Genomic DNA, 17,863 nt, shown 5'->3' on the forward strand with positions numbered 1-17,863 from the left:
GACCTCAATCCTCTTGAATAAGGACTATGGCTGAGTGGCACACATTCTCTGAAAACATGATCATTTTCATTAATACAGAAGAAGAAATATTTTAGCCAAAATTGTGTTTTCCAGTGAGCACTCAGAATGAGTCATGAACAGTTAGCGGTTAGTGCCGTATTCCAGGGAAACATCCCCTCTGTGGCTTTGACCCAGAAAGCATTTCTGAGATCGCGACACCAGATTATGTGAGAACCAGGCGCTGCTGTCCTTGCAGAGGGCCCGGGGCGGGGAGTGAGGATTCAAGCTGGGACACTGTCACAATGGGGGGCTGGGCCAGAGAGCCCGATGCCCTGTTTCTTGTTTCAAGCTACACTTCACATCTCTGACTAGGAGAATTCATGTTTCCAGTGTAAAATAACCTTTAAAAAAATCTGTATTTTGTGGTCACTCCTTTCTGGAATGCGCCTCCTGACAGTAATCTTTCTGAGAGTTTTTTATTTTAATTTCAATGTGTATCATTGATTTTAGAGAAAAAGAGAGGAAGGGAAAGAAAGAAAGACAGAAACATCGAGCTCCTCCTGTCTGTGCCCTGACCGGGGATCAAAGTGGCAACCTCTGCGCTTCAGGATGGTGCTCTAACCAGCCGAGCTATCTGGCCAGGGTTTCCTAAGATTTTTGATAGAGTCCCTTCATGTCATGTGATCCTTACCCCTTTCAGTCATTAGGTCTAAATTGCTTTAGTGACAAGGGACCATTTCAGGTACCGAGTCTAAGTTTGATGTTTCCCAGACGGAGTTTTCACAGTGTCTATGAATCCACGTGTGACCACACAGATAGTGACGGGCATGTTAAGTAAAGATTCTCACATTTGAAAACACTGTGGGGGCTGAGGGCAATGCATGATAGAAGAGCAAAGAATATTTTACCCAGTGAACCATTGGGAGGTAGTCTCCGGAGTTCTCAGTTAAAGGGAATTTGTGGGCCTGTTGAGCTTTATATTTTTTGATGTTCTAGTTCCTTCGCCAGGACTATACCATTTAGAGAGAGGCTTTAGTAAGTGAATCATAATGTTCACCCTGGACAGCCCTGACCTACCATTTTGTAGTCCGGTCTGATTTGCTAAGTCCTCTGAATTCCAGAAAGGTTGTGAATCACCATGGACCACGCAGCTGGTGAGTGGCCTTCGTTTCGGACTTGACTAGGAATCTCCATTACTTTTCTTGGGCTCCATGACGCTGCCCACCGTGTAGAGGCGTTCAGTAGCCCATGTTGATTGGTAAGGAAGTGTAAAGGCCATACAGAAAAATAACAGGGGGAAAGTATTAACAGCTCGTAGAGCGAGCAGCCATGACACCTCTGCCTTCATGTTAACTGTTTGCGTTATCACGTTTGCTGCAGTCGGATGCGTGGGGGGGGGGGGGTGCTGGAAAGAAGCCCCTGTTAGAGGGACAGTTGGGCCCTTTGACCTCCGGGCTCCCTTCAGCTGCCACAGGTGAGGGGCCACGTGGTCCCCTGCACAGCAGTCCTCACCCTCCAGCTGTCGCTAGTCCACTCCGCTACCTCCCAGAACTGAAAAAGAGAGTTACGTGTTGCTGTTTGCACCTATGTTTCAACAAACGTGTTGTTCAAAGAAATTAGGAAGCAGCATCACACAGAAGGAGGATGATGGGGCTCTGGTGCCGGAGAGACCAGTTCTAAAACTCAGGGTCCCCGCTTCCTGTGGGTTCTCAGTCGAATGACTCGGTCTTCCTGCAAATTGCCTTCACTGCACAATGCAGGTGACAACCTCCTACCTTGTAGCCCATGCGAGGCTCAGAGCCACTGTACAGGCCACACCTGCAGCCTGTGACTCAGTGGGTCCACTGTATGGACCATGCCTGGGTGGCTCCGTGGTCATCTTCATTGTCCTCGTCAGTGATGACAGCAGCAATGTGGTCCTGGTGCCGGCATTGTGTGTGTGCACCACACGTGCCCTGGGAGCTGTGCCGGGTGCTCGGCGTTTATTCTGGTAATGCTCTGATGGGAGAACTGTGTGCAGGAGGCTTAGACCACTGAGGGCACACAGGAACTGTGTCAGTGTGAGCTGATGTCTCTGTGTTACCGCAGAAACGAGGGAGACTAACACAGATTAACTTAGTTAACCCTCACAGCCACTGTATACACCAGGCATTGTCACCCCTGCTTTACAAGGGGAGACTGGGGTGCAGAGAGGCTGATTGACCTGAGCCAAAACCGTGTGGGAGTGTCAGACCTTGGATATGTTTGTTTGTTTGTTTAAATTTATTTTTACTTTATTGGGTGTATTGGGGTGACATTTTAGTTTCAGGTGCATAGTTCTATAATACGTCATCTGTATATTGTATTGTGTGTCACCACCCTACGTCAGGTCTCCTGTCACCATATATCCCTCCCTAACCCTCTTGTACCCAGAACTTTGATGTGTGTATGGGCAGGTTGGGTCCACAGCTCATGTCCTGATCACTGTCCACAGTTTTGTTTTTGTTTTTTTTTTTTTGAGAGAGAGAGAGAGAGAGAAGGAGGGTGAGAAGAGAGATGAGAAGCATCCATTTGTAGTTGCTTCACTTTAGTTGTTTATTAATAGCTTCTCATACGTGCCTTGGCCCAGGGGGCTCAAGCCGAGCCAGTGACCCCTTATTCAAGCCAGTGACCTTGGGCTTGAACCAGCAACCATGGGTTCATGTCGGTGATCCTGTGATCAAGCCAGCGACCTCAGGCTTTTAAACCAGGGCCCTCAGCATCCTGGGTCAGCGCTCTATCCACTGCGGCATCACTGGTCAGGCTGTCCATGAGCCTTATGTCCGTGGTCTGACTTCTCCCTTCGTCTGCCCTGTCCTAGGACGTGTCCTTCAAGTACGTCACCTCTGTGGAATAAGAAGCCCTTTTAGTTTTGTTGTGCATACAACCCAGGTTGGCTGGCTGCTGCCCCATCAGTACCCCCGACAGACCCCAGTACTTTCTGAAATCCCCGTGTGGTCTCTCATATACTGGGGAATGGGTTCGCTCAGTGGCCCAGTAGCTGTCCCTGAAGGGCACTGTCCCCTTTGGCCACCTGGTCTTTCTGTCTCTGCTGTGACCCGCTCCCAACCCATCACTGTGGGACACTGCAGTCAGTGTCGCAGGCACACGAGTGCTTACTCCCTTTGTGTCCAAGTCCAGAGCTTTCAGTGAGGTGAGAACCACGCACCAGCGCCCCGTTCTGTTTCATATTCTGGTGCTTTCTTTCCTCTAAGCATCTGGGGATTGTTTTAGAGAAAATGGCTCGTTGGGGTTTTTGTTGTTTGTTTGTTTTGGCTGATGTCTCTTTGTCCTTGCTGCAGACCTAAGTCCTTGGCAGAGTGAGTGTACATAGACCCAGGGACATATCTTAGAGACAAACTAGAGCCTCTGCGAGCGGTCAGACTGGGCCAGGTCGGCAGGTGTGGCACCCACTTCTCCTAGGATGTGTGTGTGGTGGTGACTTGACCTGTCTGTTTAGCTGGTTGTCCGTCTTTCTCCCGCATCTTGAGTTCCTGGAGTCTTAGTGACACGGAAAACCCACTGACACTCGAGACATCGTGACAGCTGCTGTTAGTGTCTTCTCCGGACTTTTCTCATACAGATTGACCAGTTTGAGCCAGAAAGGATTTCAGAGATGACCGAGGACAGACTTCTGGCAATAAATGCCCAGGACAATAATCAAAGGTGTTCTGCTAACGTGTTAAGGACTTATATGCCAAACAAGTGTGAGGAATGCTGTAGACCAATTATTTTCCCTCTTAGAAAATTATGATCTCCATAGCTCTTTCTTGTTTTGTTTTGTTTTTAAGTGAGAAGAGGGAAGATAGAGAAACAGACCCCTGCATGTACCCTGACCGGGATCCACCTGGCACCCCCCCACCCTGAGGCCAGTGCTTAAATCAGCTGAGCTATCCTCAGCACCTGAAGCCAATGCTTGGACCCAACGAGCCACAGGCTGCAGGAGGGGAAGAGGGAGGGAGAGAAGGGAGACGGGCGGTGGAGGGGAACAGATGGTCGCTTCTTTTGTGTGCCCTGACCAGGCATCAAATCTGGGACTTTTGTACGCTGGGCTGATGCTCTACCACTGGGCCACACATAGGTCTTGAAATAAACTGGTTTAACTTTATTTTATCTAATGATTCCTAAACAGCAGAATTATAAGCTCTATAGTATTTTATAGAACATTATTTTCACCAGAGTTGTTTCTTTTGTCTAGAAAATGCCCTTTCAACAGTCACCAGCTAGCTCCATACATGCCAATTCTGTTCCTTCTCTTCACTCAAGTAGCATGTCGTCTGTAGATCTTTCCAGGGTCCCCCTCGAAAAAATCAAGAACAAAGATCACTCCGTCCTTGAAACTATTGATGATGTATTGAAATACTTCTGTCACAGCCGAGATGGCATTGTATTTTCTGTGTGTGCTAAGACTAAAGCTCCTGGGGATGGAGGGGTGGGGCGGTGGAGATCTGCCTTACTTATCTTTCATTTCTTTACCCCACTTTGTATTTACTTCTGTTGCCTGGGCCAGAACTTACACATACATATAGTAGGCGTGCCAAGGTTCATGGAACGGAGTGGTTTTCTAGCATGAAAAGCACAGAGAAGCAAGCTCCATTTGTTGGCAAGTCAGTCTTCCTCATTCTGAGCATCCCAGTGGACATGTCTGTCCACCAGCTAGAAGGAAGGACTGCAGAGACAGGACTAGCTGTTCTGTGGGGTTTGAAAGGAGCCATTCTAGCACAGGCTGTGAGAGGGCTTTGTGCTCCAGCTCAGCACTGTCCCCTCTTCTTAATTCGGAAGCATTAAAAACAATCCAAGAGTTTTCATTAACCTAGAAGATGCTCAGAATGTCACATTTTTAACTTGAAACCAGTTTTCATGAACTCTTGGGGGGGGGGGTGGACAGTAGCAGACCACTCTGCCATTCATTTGTGTTGTTCACTTGATCCCTTAGATTCTAAGAAGACTCAGACTGAACTGTCAGATCTCATTAAAGATAATTGCCTTAGTGCAAATGTAGCCGCACCCATTGGAGAAGGTTCCAAAGAAAAACACATCAGAGCCTCTAACACTTGGTATCTTTCTGATGAAAACCAAAATGGTAAAGGAGCAGCTATCTATCCCCTGATACCTGCTCTGTGCCATGAGCTCTGTAGGTACTCTTGGGTGGAGGGCAGATACATTGCCTTGTTCACGTGGTTCACGGAGTCCTGATCCCCTTCTCTGCCGTGGTGTGGAAGCTCCTACATTTATGCGTCTGTGGTCTTAGACTTTCCAGCCCTAGATTTGTCAAGTAGCATGGAAGGGGAATTCTTGAAGGAAATACACATTTAGACAAATACTGTAAAAAAAAAAATAGCATCCTTTTCCTTGCTTCATCTGATCTGTGTTCAACAGTTAAGAGGCTGCTCACACGTCCCATTCCCCCCCCCCAAGATTTCTAAAAGATCTTGTTAAGTATCAAAGACACAACAAAGGAAGGGATAAACAATGGAATTTTTAGCACTATCAAAAGAATACAAGCCTACAAAATCCAAATATTTGAATCCTTCCTGGGCTTTTGTTGGAGAGAAATAGGACCATATTGGTCTTATACTCCCTGTGTAAACATTGGTTCCTTAAACTTGATAGAACTTCCAAGTTTATGGCTGAGGGGAAAAGAATAATGTGAATCTTTCTCCCTGGGAAGACGTGGAAGAACAGTAGTATTTGGAATACTGATGCAAAAGTGATTGTTTTCACCCTGGCTGGATAGCTCAGTTGATTAGAGCATCATCCTGATAGGCAGAGGTTGCTGGTTTGATTCCCAGTCAGGGCACATATGGAAACAGATCAGTGTTTCTGTCTCTCTCCCTTCCTCTCTCTCTTAAATTAAAAAAAAAAAAAAAAAAAAAGTGCTTGATTTCATGAGTAAGAAAACTATTTCTAAGAAGGATTGAGTTCAAGTAGTCAGCATTCCAGGGACAGCTGGTGACTTTCAGTCCATTGGTTTTGTCTTTCAGTGTTTTTCTGTCACTACAGTTGTCATAAATTTTGTGACAGGATGAATTATGCAAAATAATGAAACCCGTTTCTGCCCATGTGGACTGTTTTTTACAACTTTCACTTGTCTACATAAATATCACCATAGAACTTTTTAGTTCATCACTTGTGACATGGCAGTGAATGTCATAGAACTTGAGCCTTAGATCCTTAGGGTTCTGACCACGTTGGTTTTGCTTCAGTTGGTGTTTTCACGCCCACAGAGAGGCTGCTTGCTTGAAGAGCTAGCTGTCTGCCCTTGCCTTCTCTGGTTGGTCTCCTGGACTGCTTTTTAAAAAAATAATATTTTCGTATTGCAAATTGCTAATCTTCTGGAATTTTCACTTCCTTACTAATCCAACTTGATTTTTCTGATTTTCTCTAGTTTTCTTTAAAATATCTGTCAATGTGGCCCTGGCCAGTTGGCTCAGTGGTAGAGCATCAGCCTGGCGTGCAGAAGTCGCGGGTTCGATTCCCCGCCAGGGCACACAGGAGAAGAGCCCATCTACTTCTCCAACCCTCCCCCTCGCCTTCCTCTCTCTCTTCCCCTCCCGCAGCCGAGGCTCCATTGGAGCAAAGATGGCCTGGGCGCTGGGGATGACTCCTTGGCCTCTGCCCCAGGCGCTAGAGTGGCTCTGTTAACTACAGAGCGACGACCCGGAGGGGCAGAGCATCGCCCCCTGGTGGGCGTGCCAGGTGGATCCCGGTCTGGCGCCTGCGATAGTCTGTCTGTCTCTCCCCGTTTCCAGCTTCAGAGAAATACAAAAAAAAAAAAAAAAAAAAATCTGTCAATGTAGTCACTGCCAATGGTCTCTGCATCACTTTACGCCCCTGGCCCAATCTGGCTGTGTATTTGAGCTGTCTTCTCAATTACATCCTCCTTCTGGTGAGCTTGAACTTCTCTTGCAGTGTGACATTTTCCTGACCCGTCACTTACACACTTGTCAATATGTCTGATCGTTATTTTACAGCTCTCCTGGCTTGATCAAGTGTGTGTAATTGGTTTTATTCTTATGTAAATTGATTGGTCTTTATATTCATCTCTCGGCACAATGAGAAGACAAAATGATTCTTTTTTCAGGTTTGTATAGAACACCTCAGTTCCACTATTGCGTGATATCATCAGTAATGCATATTAAACTCATTTGTTTGTGGCACGCTAATAATTTGAATGTGTGGCTTTTATTGGAATCTACCAGCTAACTTTCTCAGATGGAGACATACCGGGATTGGCTAGGTTTCTAAGGGTGGAGTCACACCGGGATTGGCTAGGTTTCTGAGCGGTGGAGACACATCAGGATTGGCTGGGTCTGAGGGCGGAGACGCACTGGGATTGGCTGGGTTTGGTGGTGGAGACACACTGGGATGGGCTAGGTTTCTGAGGGGGTAGATGCACAGGGATTGGCCAGAATTCTAAGGGGCGGGTTTCTGAGGCTCAGAGACACACAGGGATTGGCTAGGTTTCTGAGGTGGAGACGCACCAGGATTGGCTGGGGATGGGGGTGGAGATGCACCAGGATTGGCTGGGTTTCTGGGGGTGGAGACACTGGGATTGGCTAAGTTTCTGAAGGGGGTAGATGCACAGGGATTGGCCAGGTTTCTAAGGGGCGGCTTTCTGAGGGGCAGAGCCACACCGGGATTGGCCAGGTTGCTGAGATACAGGGACCTGCTGGGACTTGCTGAGTCTCTGCCCTGTTGCTCTGTATTTCTCTGTGACTGAGCAGTAGCTAATAGGTGGATTGAGAGAATCGCATAAGGTCTATCGGAAAGTTCTGTCCGTTTTTGAAATAAAATATAAATTTTTCTTACCATCAATAAACTTTATTAAATAATATAATTGCCATTATTATTGATTTCTTGCCAGCGTGAGGGCAATTTGTATATCCCATTTTTGAAAAATGTTTTTTCTTTTGATGCGAAAAATTGAACCAGTGCTTGTTTGTTATCTTCTTCATTTTTGAGTCTTTTGCCCTTCAAAAAATTTTGTAAGGACAAAAACAAGTGATAGTCGGAGGGTACTAAGTCCGGAGAATATGGTGGATGTGACAGACATGCTTCTGTAGCATTTCTTCCTTATTGAAATTCGTAAAAATTACAGTGGTGTAAATGAACTTTATTAGTAGCCATGGGTACACTATCACTTCACACATAAGACTAACGTGAATCAACTTTGTTTTAGTTAATTTGCTACGTCAGTATGTATACATTAAGTGATAAAAATAGAGAGGCACACATGCGCCAAATAAATATGTGCTTACGTGTCGAAACTTGTGATAGAAACGGACAGAACTTTCCGGTAGACCTTATAAATCTTTTTCTTGGTTTAGTTGCAGTCAAGCCCCAGGAAACAGCCCTGTGGGTTGGTTGACATTTACTCCTGTGTAAGCACATCCCCCTGAAAGTATAGCCTTGCGGCTTCACCTTGGTGTCACTAACTTTGCCGTCTATTGTCGTCCATGTGAACCTCTGTGTGTTAACAAAATTGACTTTTCCTGCAGCACAGTTTTTAATCACATTCATAACTCCTTCAAATATTTGTGATCAAGAAAGGTGCCTTTTAATAATAAAATAGTCTCAAGTAGACTTAAACAAAAACATGGTTCATAAAAGAAAACCACCTAGAACCTTTTTTTCCTTCTTCAGTTCATACTGTATGCTTTATTTATCACATCAGTGTCCTAGTTGGTAGTTATCAATTTTTAGGTATACTTAAAAATTTATCAATGGTGTCTGAATTTATAGCACACTGAGTCATAATTACCAGTGTAATATCAGTATCTGTAGAAGAGCAGTTGCTTTACATGTACATTCTAGCATACATATAACAGCTTATCTTATAGAATTGTACAGAAAGTATACTTTGTTTTTGAGATACTTGTCTTCTCTAAGGGGCAATTGTGAGGCATATGGTTCACTCCATACACTAGTAATTAACTGTAAAAAAAAAAATTTTATATAGAGTTACTCCATTTAAGAATGGTTTGATACTTTCCGGTAACCCTCTCTGCCTTCTATGACCTTCCTATTGTTGTAGCTACACAAGGATTGTCCAGCCAGTGTTTTACAGATTACTAATTTAGAAGTAGGAAAAGCTTTTGAATATTCTTCCTGTTTTCTTTGAAATTCTTGATACGTCCCAAAGAGACATGTGAGATACGGGTTAAGTGGGGTGTGTGTCCATTGTATGTGCTGAGTCCAGCGCTGGCCCCATGTCATTCCCCAGATCTCTGTTGATTTGAAGAGACACCAGCCTCTCTGACTCCCAGTCAGCAGCGGTTTGTCAAGCCCGCAGCTTCTGGCACCCTGGTTTTGTTCAGAGCTACAGAAAATGCCGCAGAAGCCCTTCCCTGGAGACCTTGAGCTTGTCTGGGCTGGCCTAGGCCAGCTCATGAGTGAGCCTTTGCAGTGTGATTGCCCATCATATTCTCTAGGTTTAAGTTTGGTTCATTTCATGTGGACTCTTCATAGTTCTAGACCTTTTTCTCTATTTCAGAATCCTGTCATTTTGCCAGACAGTAATTTTAATGTTCACACTCGAGTGGGATAATATTTTAATAGAAACTGATCCGTGATGTCAGATAAATTGATTTTTAGTATGTACATGATAATTTAGAATTATTTGTAAATGAGTTCGTCAGAATTGCTAAGGTGGTATTAAACTGCTTTAAATGTTGATAAAAAGTTATATTATTGTCTTCGTTTTTTGACCTCTGAATTAGTTAACCCTTTAAGTACTTAACCAGCCTGTGAGCTTTCCGAGGGTGAAATCCTGTGCCTGTTTCCCTCAAAGGATTAAACAGGAAGATTTATACAGAATACTCAAAATAATCCCCCATAAAGATGTCTGAAACTCAGCATGGTATTATAAAGTGACTACAGTGGCCATACCCCCATATTTAGACATGAACAGAACTTCTCTGTGCTAAAGACAAGATACCTGTTATTCTGCCTGGGGTGTCGGGGGGGGGGAGTTCTTCACTTCTCACTGTAAATAAGTAGGAGGGGTACCATTTTCAGTTCTCAGGGTCAGATGTCACTGAGCATAACCCGGGATAAAGTCCACTGTTTCTTGTGTCAAGTTCCATATGTGATAAATGTTGCATTCCAAGAAAACGAAATTGTTGCCTTTACTGATGGTTTTATCTAATCCTCCTGGCTCTGAAACGGGAAAAAGCAAAAGTTACTACCCATGACAGCACAACTCTGGAAAAATCATCTTAAGGGAGAAAAAGAGCTGTTTCAGTATGGGGATACATGTTTTGGCCTCAGATGTAAGTCATCGAATTTTAGCGCTTGCAAGGAATGATTTTCCTCTTGCCCTGCAGGAAACTAGACGGGAACCCTTCACATGTGAGTGCACATCTTGTATTTTTCACATCTAGACTTTTACCCACTTGGATACATAATAACCTCCTTGTCATTTTGTTATCTAGTAAGATGGTACATTCCCATCAGGGGACGTGACTGGGATGGCCTTGTTGGGACCGTTGGCCCAGTGCCGTATCCCATGAGGAATTGTTGGACTCTGTGGTCACTTACCGAAGTCATTCTTTCATTTGCCTTTTACCTGGAAACTTACATTTTAAGGATCCCACCGTGGGCTTGCTCTGTTTTGGAAGAGGTCTTCCCCAGATTTTAGTATGTGGATTCTCACCTCTGTGAGAACTTCACAAGGAGGCCTCAGTTGGTGGCGCTGTTGTGTTTGTCCTAAGCTGTGCTGTGTGATTGCCAGGGCCCCATGAGGTCCCTTGGACACTGGAGGAATTGCATCTCATTTGTAAGGTTCGCCATATCTGAACCGTGTGGACATGTTTCTATATCCTGGATCAAACCACATTCACTTCCAGGAAGGTTTACTGTGATCATTATAGCCTCTGTCACTCCCGACAGGCGAAGTGCTTGACTAATGAATGGCGTGAACGTATGTCTTTAACTCTCCTAGTCTGAGAGTCACCATTGTAGAAACTGTTTCGGCTTTCTGTGTTCTCATCAGGATGTGCCAGCACGGATGTCTGACAGTGACGTAAAAACAGGCTCGGATTTGACAGTGACCTGCCATACCATTGACACCAGGTACTGCCACTGACCAGCTGTGCCCCCAGCCATGTCACCTGGCCACTCTGAGCTCAGGTGGTGCCCGTTTGGTAGGGCAGCTGGCAGAGGGCACTGGCACGCGACACCCAGCTGTTACAAACGTAGGATGTGTCTGCGACGTTGTCCCCATCACTAGCTGTTAACTAACAAAATATCCACATGCTAAAGAGGAACCATTGAAGAAAAACACCTTACAAGTCATGACACCTTGGCGGGGCTCTGCTTCTGGGTGTTTCTTGGCCATCCCGTGTTGCCAGGGCAGTGAGCGGGATTGGTGTGAGGCCGGCTCCCGGAGGCTGCAGGAGCAGCACATCAGGGTTTGTTTCAGAGCGAAGAGTGGGACCCAGGGCGGGACTCCGCAGCGGGCCCTCGTAGCATTCTGGGACGGCAGCTCTCAGGTGCCTCCTTCCATTTCCTACTGTGTCTCCTCAGGCTCGTCCTCCCTCTCTCCCTCAGCTCTGCCTCCTTGCTCCTCCTTCCTGCTTTGCTCTCTCTCTCTCCTTGCTGCCATTTTTCCTGTAGGGATGCCATCTGAGCAGCTCACATTCAGACTCCCAGGGAGAACAGGTGTGGATGGTGCGGTTCCAGCCAGTCCAGAGGGCCTTTGGAACCAGGCACATTGCTGCCACCTGTGGACTGTGGAGGGGAGGTGGTCGTGGTGGCACAAGCCCTCTGGTGCCATGTGGTGCCTTGTGGGGCCCATCCGGGACCTGAGGCCCTGGTGACGGGAAAGTGAGGAAGGTGTCAGAACTTTCCCTGGAAGAGCTCCTGGCATGGTGAGGGGCGCAGACACTTGAACAAACGCTCCACAGACTGCTGAGTTAGAGTTGGTACCACCACTCGGGGTCAGGGTCAGGGCCACTGAAACATCTTGTGTGTAGCAGGTAAATTCTATTGGACTAGAAAGAGGCAAGAACTTGGAAAACCTAACCTGGGGAGAAAAGTTCTGAGTCAATCACAAATTCATTCTGAGGGATGTTTAGAAACCAAAAAACAGCAAGAAACACTGTGTTTCCTAAATAAACAGGAAAGGAAGAAAAATAAAGCTTAATCTGTAACAATGTTTAAATTTCTCATCTTTATCCGGCTGAAATTGTATTTGTTTATTTTTGAAGTCCTCAAAGTATTCCCAAAATACACATGTTCATTTTGCTGAAAAGTCGAATACAAAAGCTATTATTTTAGTTAAGATAACAAGTATGGTTCTGGATAATGGATAGGGCAAGAATAATGTTCCCCAATGTCCACGTTGCCCCCAACACATGTGAGAGGCCTTCTGATCATCCGTGATTTTACATCTCCACTTAGATGAGTGCGTGTGTGTGTTTGAAGAGGTACTTTCTGCCATAGGTGTTGCATTAATTAGGTAAAATGACGGTCACTGCTCTGTGTATGCGCACATGCAGCTGGTAAAAATAACAGCCCTCTCTGTATCTGATCTGTGAAGACTGTCAGCATTATAACAAAACAATAAAAGTGTATAAGGAAAGATTTTTATTATTCCCATTTTGATTTCTATTTCAGAGACAAATGAAACTGAGTAGGTATGATTCCCCCCCCCCCCCTTCCCCAACAGGTAGAATAGGATTTACAGTGTATTTCATAGAATCTAAGATCCTGTTGGCTGTAAGTTGTACCATTATTGTATATACTATGAAGAAAGGTGATAAACTGTGCCCATTAAATTATAACAGTTGATTGTCAGAGGCATTCCAATTTCAGAGATACTAAAATGTGAAAAAATACACATTTTGAATTTTTTTTTTTTTTGACAGAGACAGAGAGTGGGACAGATAGGGACAGACAGGAAGGGAGAGAGATCAGAAGCATCAGTTCTTCCTTGTGGCTCCTTAGTTGTTCATTGATTGCTTTCTCATTGATTGCTTTCTCATATGTGCCTTGACCATGGGCCTTCATCAGACCGAGTGACCCCTTGCTCGAGCCAGCAACCTTGGGTTCAAGCCGGTGAGGTTTGCTCAGACCAGATGAGCCCGCGCTCAAGCTGGCAACCTCGGGGTTTTGAACTGGGTCCTCAGCATCTCAGTCCAAGGCTCTATCCACTGCGCCACTGCCTGGTCAGGCTGTAGAATTATTATTATTATTATTTTGTATTTTTTGTATTTTTCTGAAGTTGGAAACGGGGAGGCAGACAGACTCCCGCATGCGCCCAACCAGGATCCACTCGGCATGCCCACCAGGGGGCAATGCTCTGCCCATCTGGGGCGTCACTCTGTTGCAACCAGAACCATTCTAGCGCCTGAGGCAGAGGCCACAGAGCCATCCTCAGCGCCCAAGCCAACTTTGCTCCAGTGGAGCCTTGGCTGCCGGAGGGGAAGAGAGAGACAGAGATGAAGGAGAGGGGGAGGGGTGGAGAAGCAGATGGGCTTCCTGTGTGCTCTGGCCGGGAATCGAACCTGGGACTCCTGCACACCAGGCTGACAATCTACCACTGAACCAACCGGCCAGGGCCTAGAATTATTTATATGTAATTATTACTTATGAAGACATTAAGAAGAGCACTTTGGTTTATATTTGCATATTAATTTAGGAACAACAAAAATTGTTCTGAGTTGCATCTAAATGACAAATGTATTCTTAGTTAAATGAGAGACTATAAAAAGATCAAATAGGAGCAGTCATTGAATTTTAAAACTAGAAAGGTGCTTAGGACTGCCAGAAATGTTAATAAATAGTCATTTATTTAATATATTATATGTTTTAACACCTGTTACAAGCCAGACTCTGTTAGATGTTGGGTCTGCCATGATCCAGCATCAACTGGCACCTGCCCCCTGGGCCGATGGTTGGGTGGGGCTTGAAGGTTGCAGTGAGCCCTTCAAAGGAAATGTGCAGGGATGGGACCTGGGCTCCTGACTGAGGTGGGTCCCAGGGAGCTGAAGAAAAGCTCATGTTAGACATCAACAAGGTGAGAAGTAGACAGGTGAGAAGCAGCTGGTGCCCAAGCCCAAGTAGGAGGGGCATTTTTAGGAGTGAGCCAAGACTAGATGTAGCAGGTGTCACTGGCCATGTTAACCATGTTGGATTTTAGTCTTAAGTCCAGGGGAGCCGCCAAGGGATTAAGTGGGGGGGGGGGGAGCCAGGGTGTACCCTGAAGCCTGTTGTAAAGGATTGAGGCTCACCTGCGTTCAGACCAGGTAAGTTGGCAGCTTGACTGGGGGGGGGGGGGTGTCTGTGAATGGGTATGCATTGTCTTAAAGATAATTTGCCATTAGCATCTGAAGTCTTAGTTAATGTACCAAAAAGTACACATTTTGACCCAGCAGTTTCCATTTCAGAGTATTTATGCTAAGGAAGTCATCTTAGGTGGGTGCACAGTGGAGCTGCTGGTGTGTTCATCCCCTGTGACTTGTAATACGAAATTGGTTCAAAGGATTATGTTATTTCTGACACTGGGCAAGGAAGAGGCCACATCACCCGGGAGAGTGTGTTTAGACTAGGAGTGTCCCAGGTGCCGGGTGGGCACCAGGGGAGAGACGGAGCACAGGACAGACCTAGGGGAGATAACAGGCCGGTCCAGGACAGGGGCTTCTGGTATGAACGTGGATGTACCTTCCAAGAACAGCCTGGGAACCCTGCCCACAGCCCCTGTTACTGAGGGGCAGTGCTTTCCAAACCAGAGGTGGGAGTGACTCTTGGGTTTGCTGTCAGCTCCTGAATTTGGTCACCTATAAATCTGAGTTTTCTTGGGTATGCGTTGGCAGAGCAGGATGAATTTTGAAGCAAACATCCCTCCCTCTCTCCCCACCCCTTCCCCTCTCTTATACCCCCCTACCCCTCACATTGTGTTTTATGATATAATTAGAGCAAGATAAGCAGCCAAACACTTCTAAGTAAATCAGAGAATCAGTCTCTTCTTCCTCCCTCCTCCTTTCTTCCGTTCTTTGTGACAGTTTGTGTACCTGTGTGGCGGGGACATTCTGCATGGTCTTCACACCTGTGTGCAGCTGTCAGATGTCATGAGCTCTCTGAGTTTCCTGAAGCTCTCTGGCCAGCCTCTGGCACAGCAGCTGCCCGGTTACTGACGTTTCAGTAACAGCGGCGGGCCGCTTCCTTCCGAGTACATGTTAAGTCTTAAGTTGACGTTGCTGCTGGTTCTCTGAAGATGCCGACACTCTATACTTAGGACAAGCTGGAAAATTCCCAGAGGAGTTTGAATTTGACTCAGTAAACTTGTGGTTCGTTATCGTCTCTGGTACTTCCTTTTCATATCTGTGTGGAAAAACCACTGTTCTGTGTAGCTTTATAGAACTTCCAAAATAGTTACTGAAGTTAGCATACTTTTAAAAAAGCTGTTACTTCCTCCAGACTGCAGTTACTTTGTTTCTCAAGAACCAGGTTTTAAAAGTCCCACATGTGTACTGTGGTCTATTTGTGGAGCCCCCCAAATACTTAGTTGTGGGTCACTGTCCTGAGAATGCAGTGTAATCATTCAGGATCTGAAAAAAATAATGTGGGGGCCACAGAAGATGTACTTATTAGGTTTCACCTATGACTTTACATACATATTTATGTAGTTTATTTCAGAACACGAGTACATATCCCAGACTTGGTCTGTGTTGAATTGAGTTACTGGACATTCTGGGATAGAAAGGCAGTAAAATACCCTCATCTGCAAATACCCTTCCATCACACATGTGGGAATATGGGAGAACTGTCCTTAGAAACAGCACCGTCTTCATGAACACGTGTGCTGCCTCTGTGCCGTACATCCCAGGACCCATGGTCACCACCCACGGGTAGGGCTGTGTCAGGGACCTATGGCTTGCAAGCCAGATGTGGTTCTTTTGATGGCTGCATCTGGCTCACAGACAAATCTTTAATTAAAAAAAAAAGGTTAAAAATAGGCTCTGGCCTGTTGGCTCAGTGGTAGAGTGTCGGCCTGGCGTGCAGGAGTCTTGGGTTTGATTCCTGGCCCTGGCACATAGGAGAAGCGCCCATCTGCTTCTCCACCCCTCCCCCTCTCCTTCATCTCTGTCTCTCTCTTCCCCTCCCGCAGCCAAGGCTCCATTGGAGCAAAGTTGGCCCGGGCTCTGAGGATGGCTTTGTGGCCTCTGCCTCAGGTGCTAGAATGGCTCTGGTTGCAACAGAGCGACGCCCCAGATGGGCAGAGCATTGCCCCCTGGTGGGCGTGTTGGGTGGATCCCGGTTGGGCACATGCGGCCGTCTGTCTGACTGCCTCCCCGTTTCCAACTTCAGAAAAATACAAAAAAAAAAAAAAGAAAGAAAATATAAAACACTCTCATGTATTACAAGCCATTCATTTCCTACCGCTCAGGTTCATGGTTGTGGGTGGCTGGAGCCATTCACAGCTGTACTCCAGGACAACACCAAATTTTCATTGGGTAATACATAACGTACACAGGTCGTTGTATGGCTCTCACGGAATTACATTTTAAAATATGTGGCGTTCATGGCTCTCTCAGCCAAAAAGGTTCCTGACCCCTGTTCTAAGCAGAACCTTCCTCTGTGAGGACGTAACACTTGGCCATCAGACCACACTCGGCACCCTCGCTTCATGTGTGTGGTCCCCGTGACAGTCTCTCTCCTCACTTACGACATTGGGGGTGTTCAACAGTTCATCTCTGTCCTTACGTGTCCATTGAAAGTGTAGTGTATCATTCTACTTGTCCTCGCAAATTATTTCTCATCTGTAAAGTCCCTCTTATATCTGCCCCCTTGCAGCCGCGAGATGGAGAGCAAAGACACCCTCAAGGGGCTGCACAAGATGGACGACCGCCCCGAGGAGCGGGTGATCCGGGAGAAGCTGAAGGCCACCTGCATGCCGGCCTGGCGGCACGAATGGCTGGAACGCAGGAGCCGCCGGGGCCCCGTGGTAAGTGGCCCGCTGGAGGGCGGAGCGGGGCGGGCAAGTGCGTCCGCAGCTCTTGGGAGCTCTTTGCCCCTCTCCGGTGTGGATGCCGGGGTCTGACTGGCCACATGGGAGGAAAGGCTGGCCCTGTGCTCACTGGACACCTGGCAGTGTGGTGGCCAGTGGCAGCCTGGCCCGGCAGGCCGGAACACATGAGGCCACACTGCCCTCTGCTGTCTGCCTCTGCAATCCTTTCGCTGGATCGTTGCCCTGTCCCTCAACAGCCTGAAAAAGAAAAATTGTTTTTCAAACATTGTGTTGATGCTGTATCTCTAAGGTGTAGGATATTTGAATCTTAATTCCAAAGATATTTCAGGAAGTCAGAAAAAGATTAGATAGACTGATGGCTTTGAGATCAAGTTTAAAAGATGCCCCGGGTTTTGGGGAAGCAACCAAATCCGGGGTTAGGAAGGAAATGCACGCCATCCTTCGCCACGGTTTTCCATTTTGAAGCAGCAGCCAATCTCTGAGGTCCTGCTGGTTCGGTCCCAGGTCCCCACAGGAAAACCAGTCGCAACCTGGCTGCCAGTGGAGGGTTGGTCCTTCAGTTTGTAAACCACTGAGCCCCAGTGGAGCCCAGCATGGCCGTGGGCAGTGAAATGGGCTGTACCTGCCCATCAGATCTATTCCATTCTCATAGGGGAGGGGGGGCACAGGTGGGGACAGTGACCCAGGGCCAGTCCATGCCATGCCACGTGCTGATCCTTCTCAACAGGGATGACCCTTTAGATTTGGGGTATGTGTGTGTGTGTCCGGGTGAGGGGAAGGGGATATAGTCATAAAAGTTACTGAGCAAACCATTTAGTTGGTGTTTGAAACCCCTAGACCAGGGGTCCCCAAACTACAGCCCGCGGGCCA

General features: G+C 46.7%; 1 protein-coding gene across 2 annotated transcripts in view; it reads left to right on the top strand.

Moving 5' to 3' along the window:
* MAP3K1 (mitogen-activated protein kinase kinase kinase 1) overlaps positions 1–17,863 on the top strand; it is a 78,339-nt gene that overhangs the window by 22,793 nt on the left and 37,683 nt on the right. For both annotated transcript variants that reach the window (XM_066240916.1, XM_066240925.1), the window contains exon 2: positions 16,819–16,969. In XM_066240916.1, the coding sequence (XP_066097013.1) occupies positions 16,819–16,969 (151 nt within the window). The remainder of the gene's footprint in view (positions 1–16,818; positions 16,970–17,863) is intronic.

This window comes from Saccopteryx bilineata, chromosome 1, assembly GCF_036850765.1.
Source record: "Saccopteryx bilineata isolate mSacBil1 chromosome 1, mSacBil1_pri_phased_curated, whole genome shotgun sequence".
Taxonomy (NCBI): Eukaryota; Metazoa; Chordata; class Mammalia; order Chiroptera; family Emballonuridae; genus Saccopteryx; species Saccopteryx bilineata.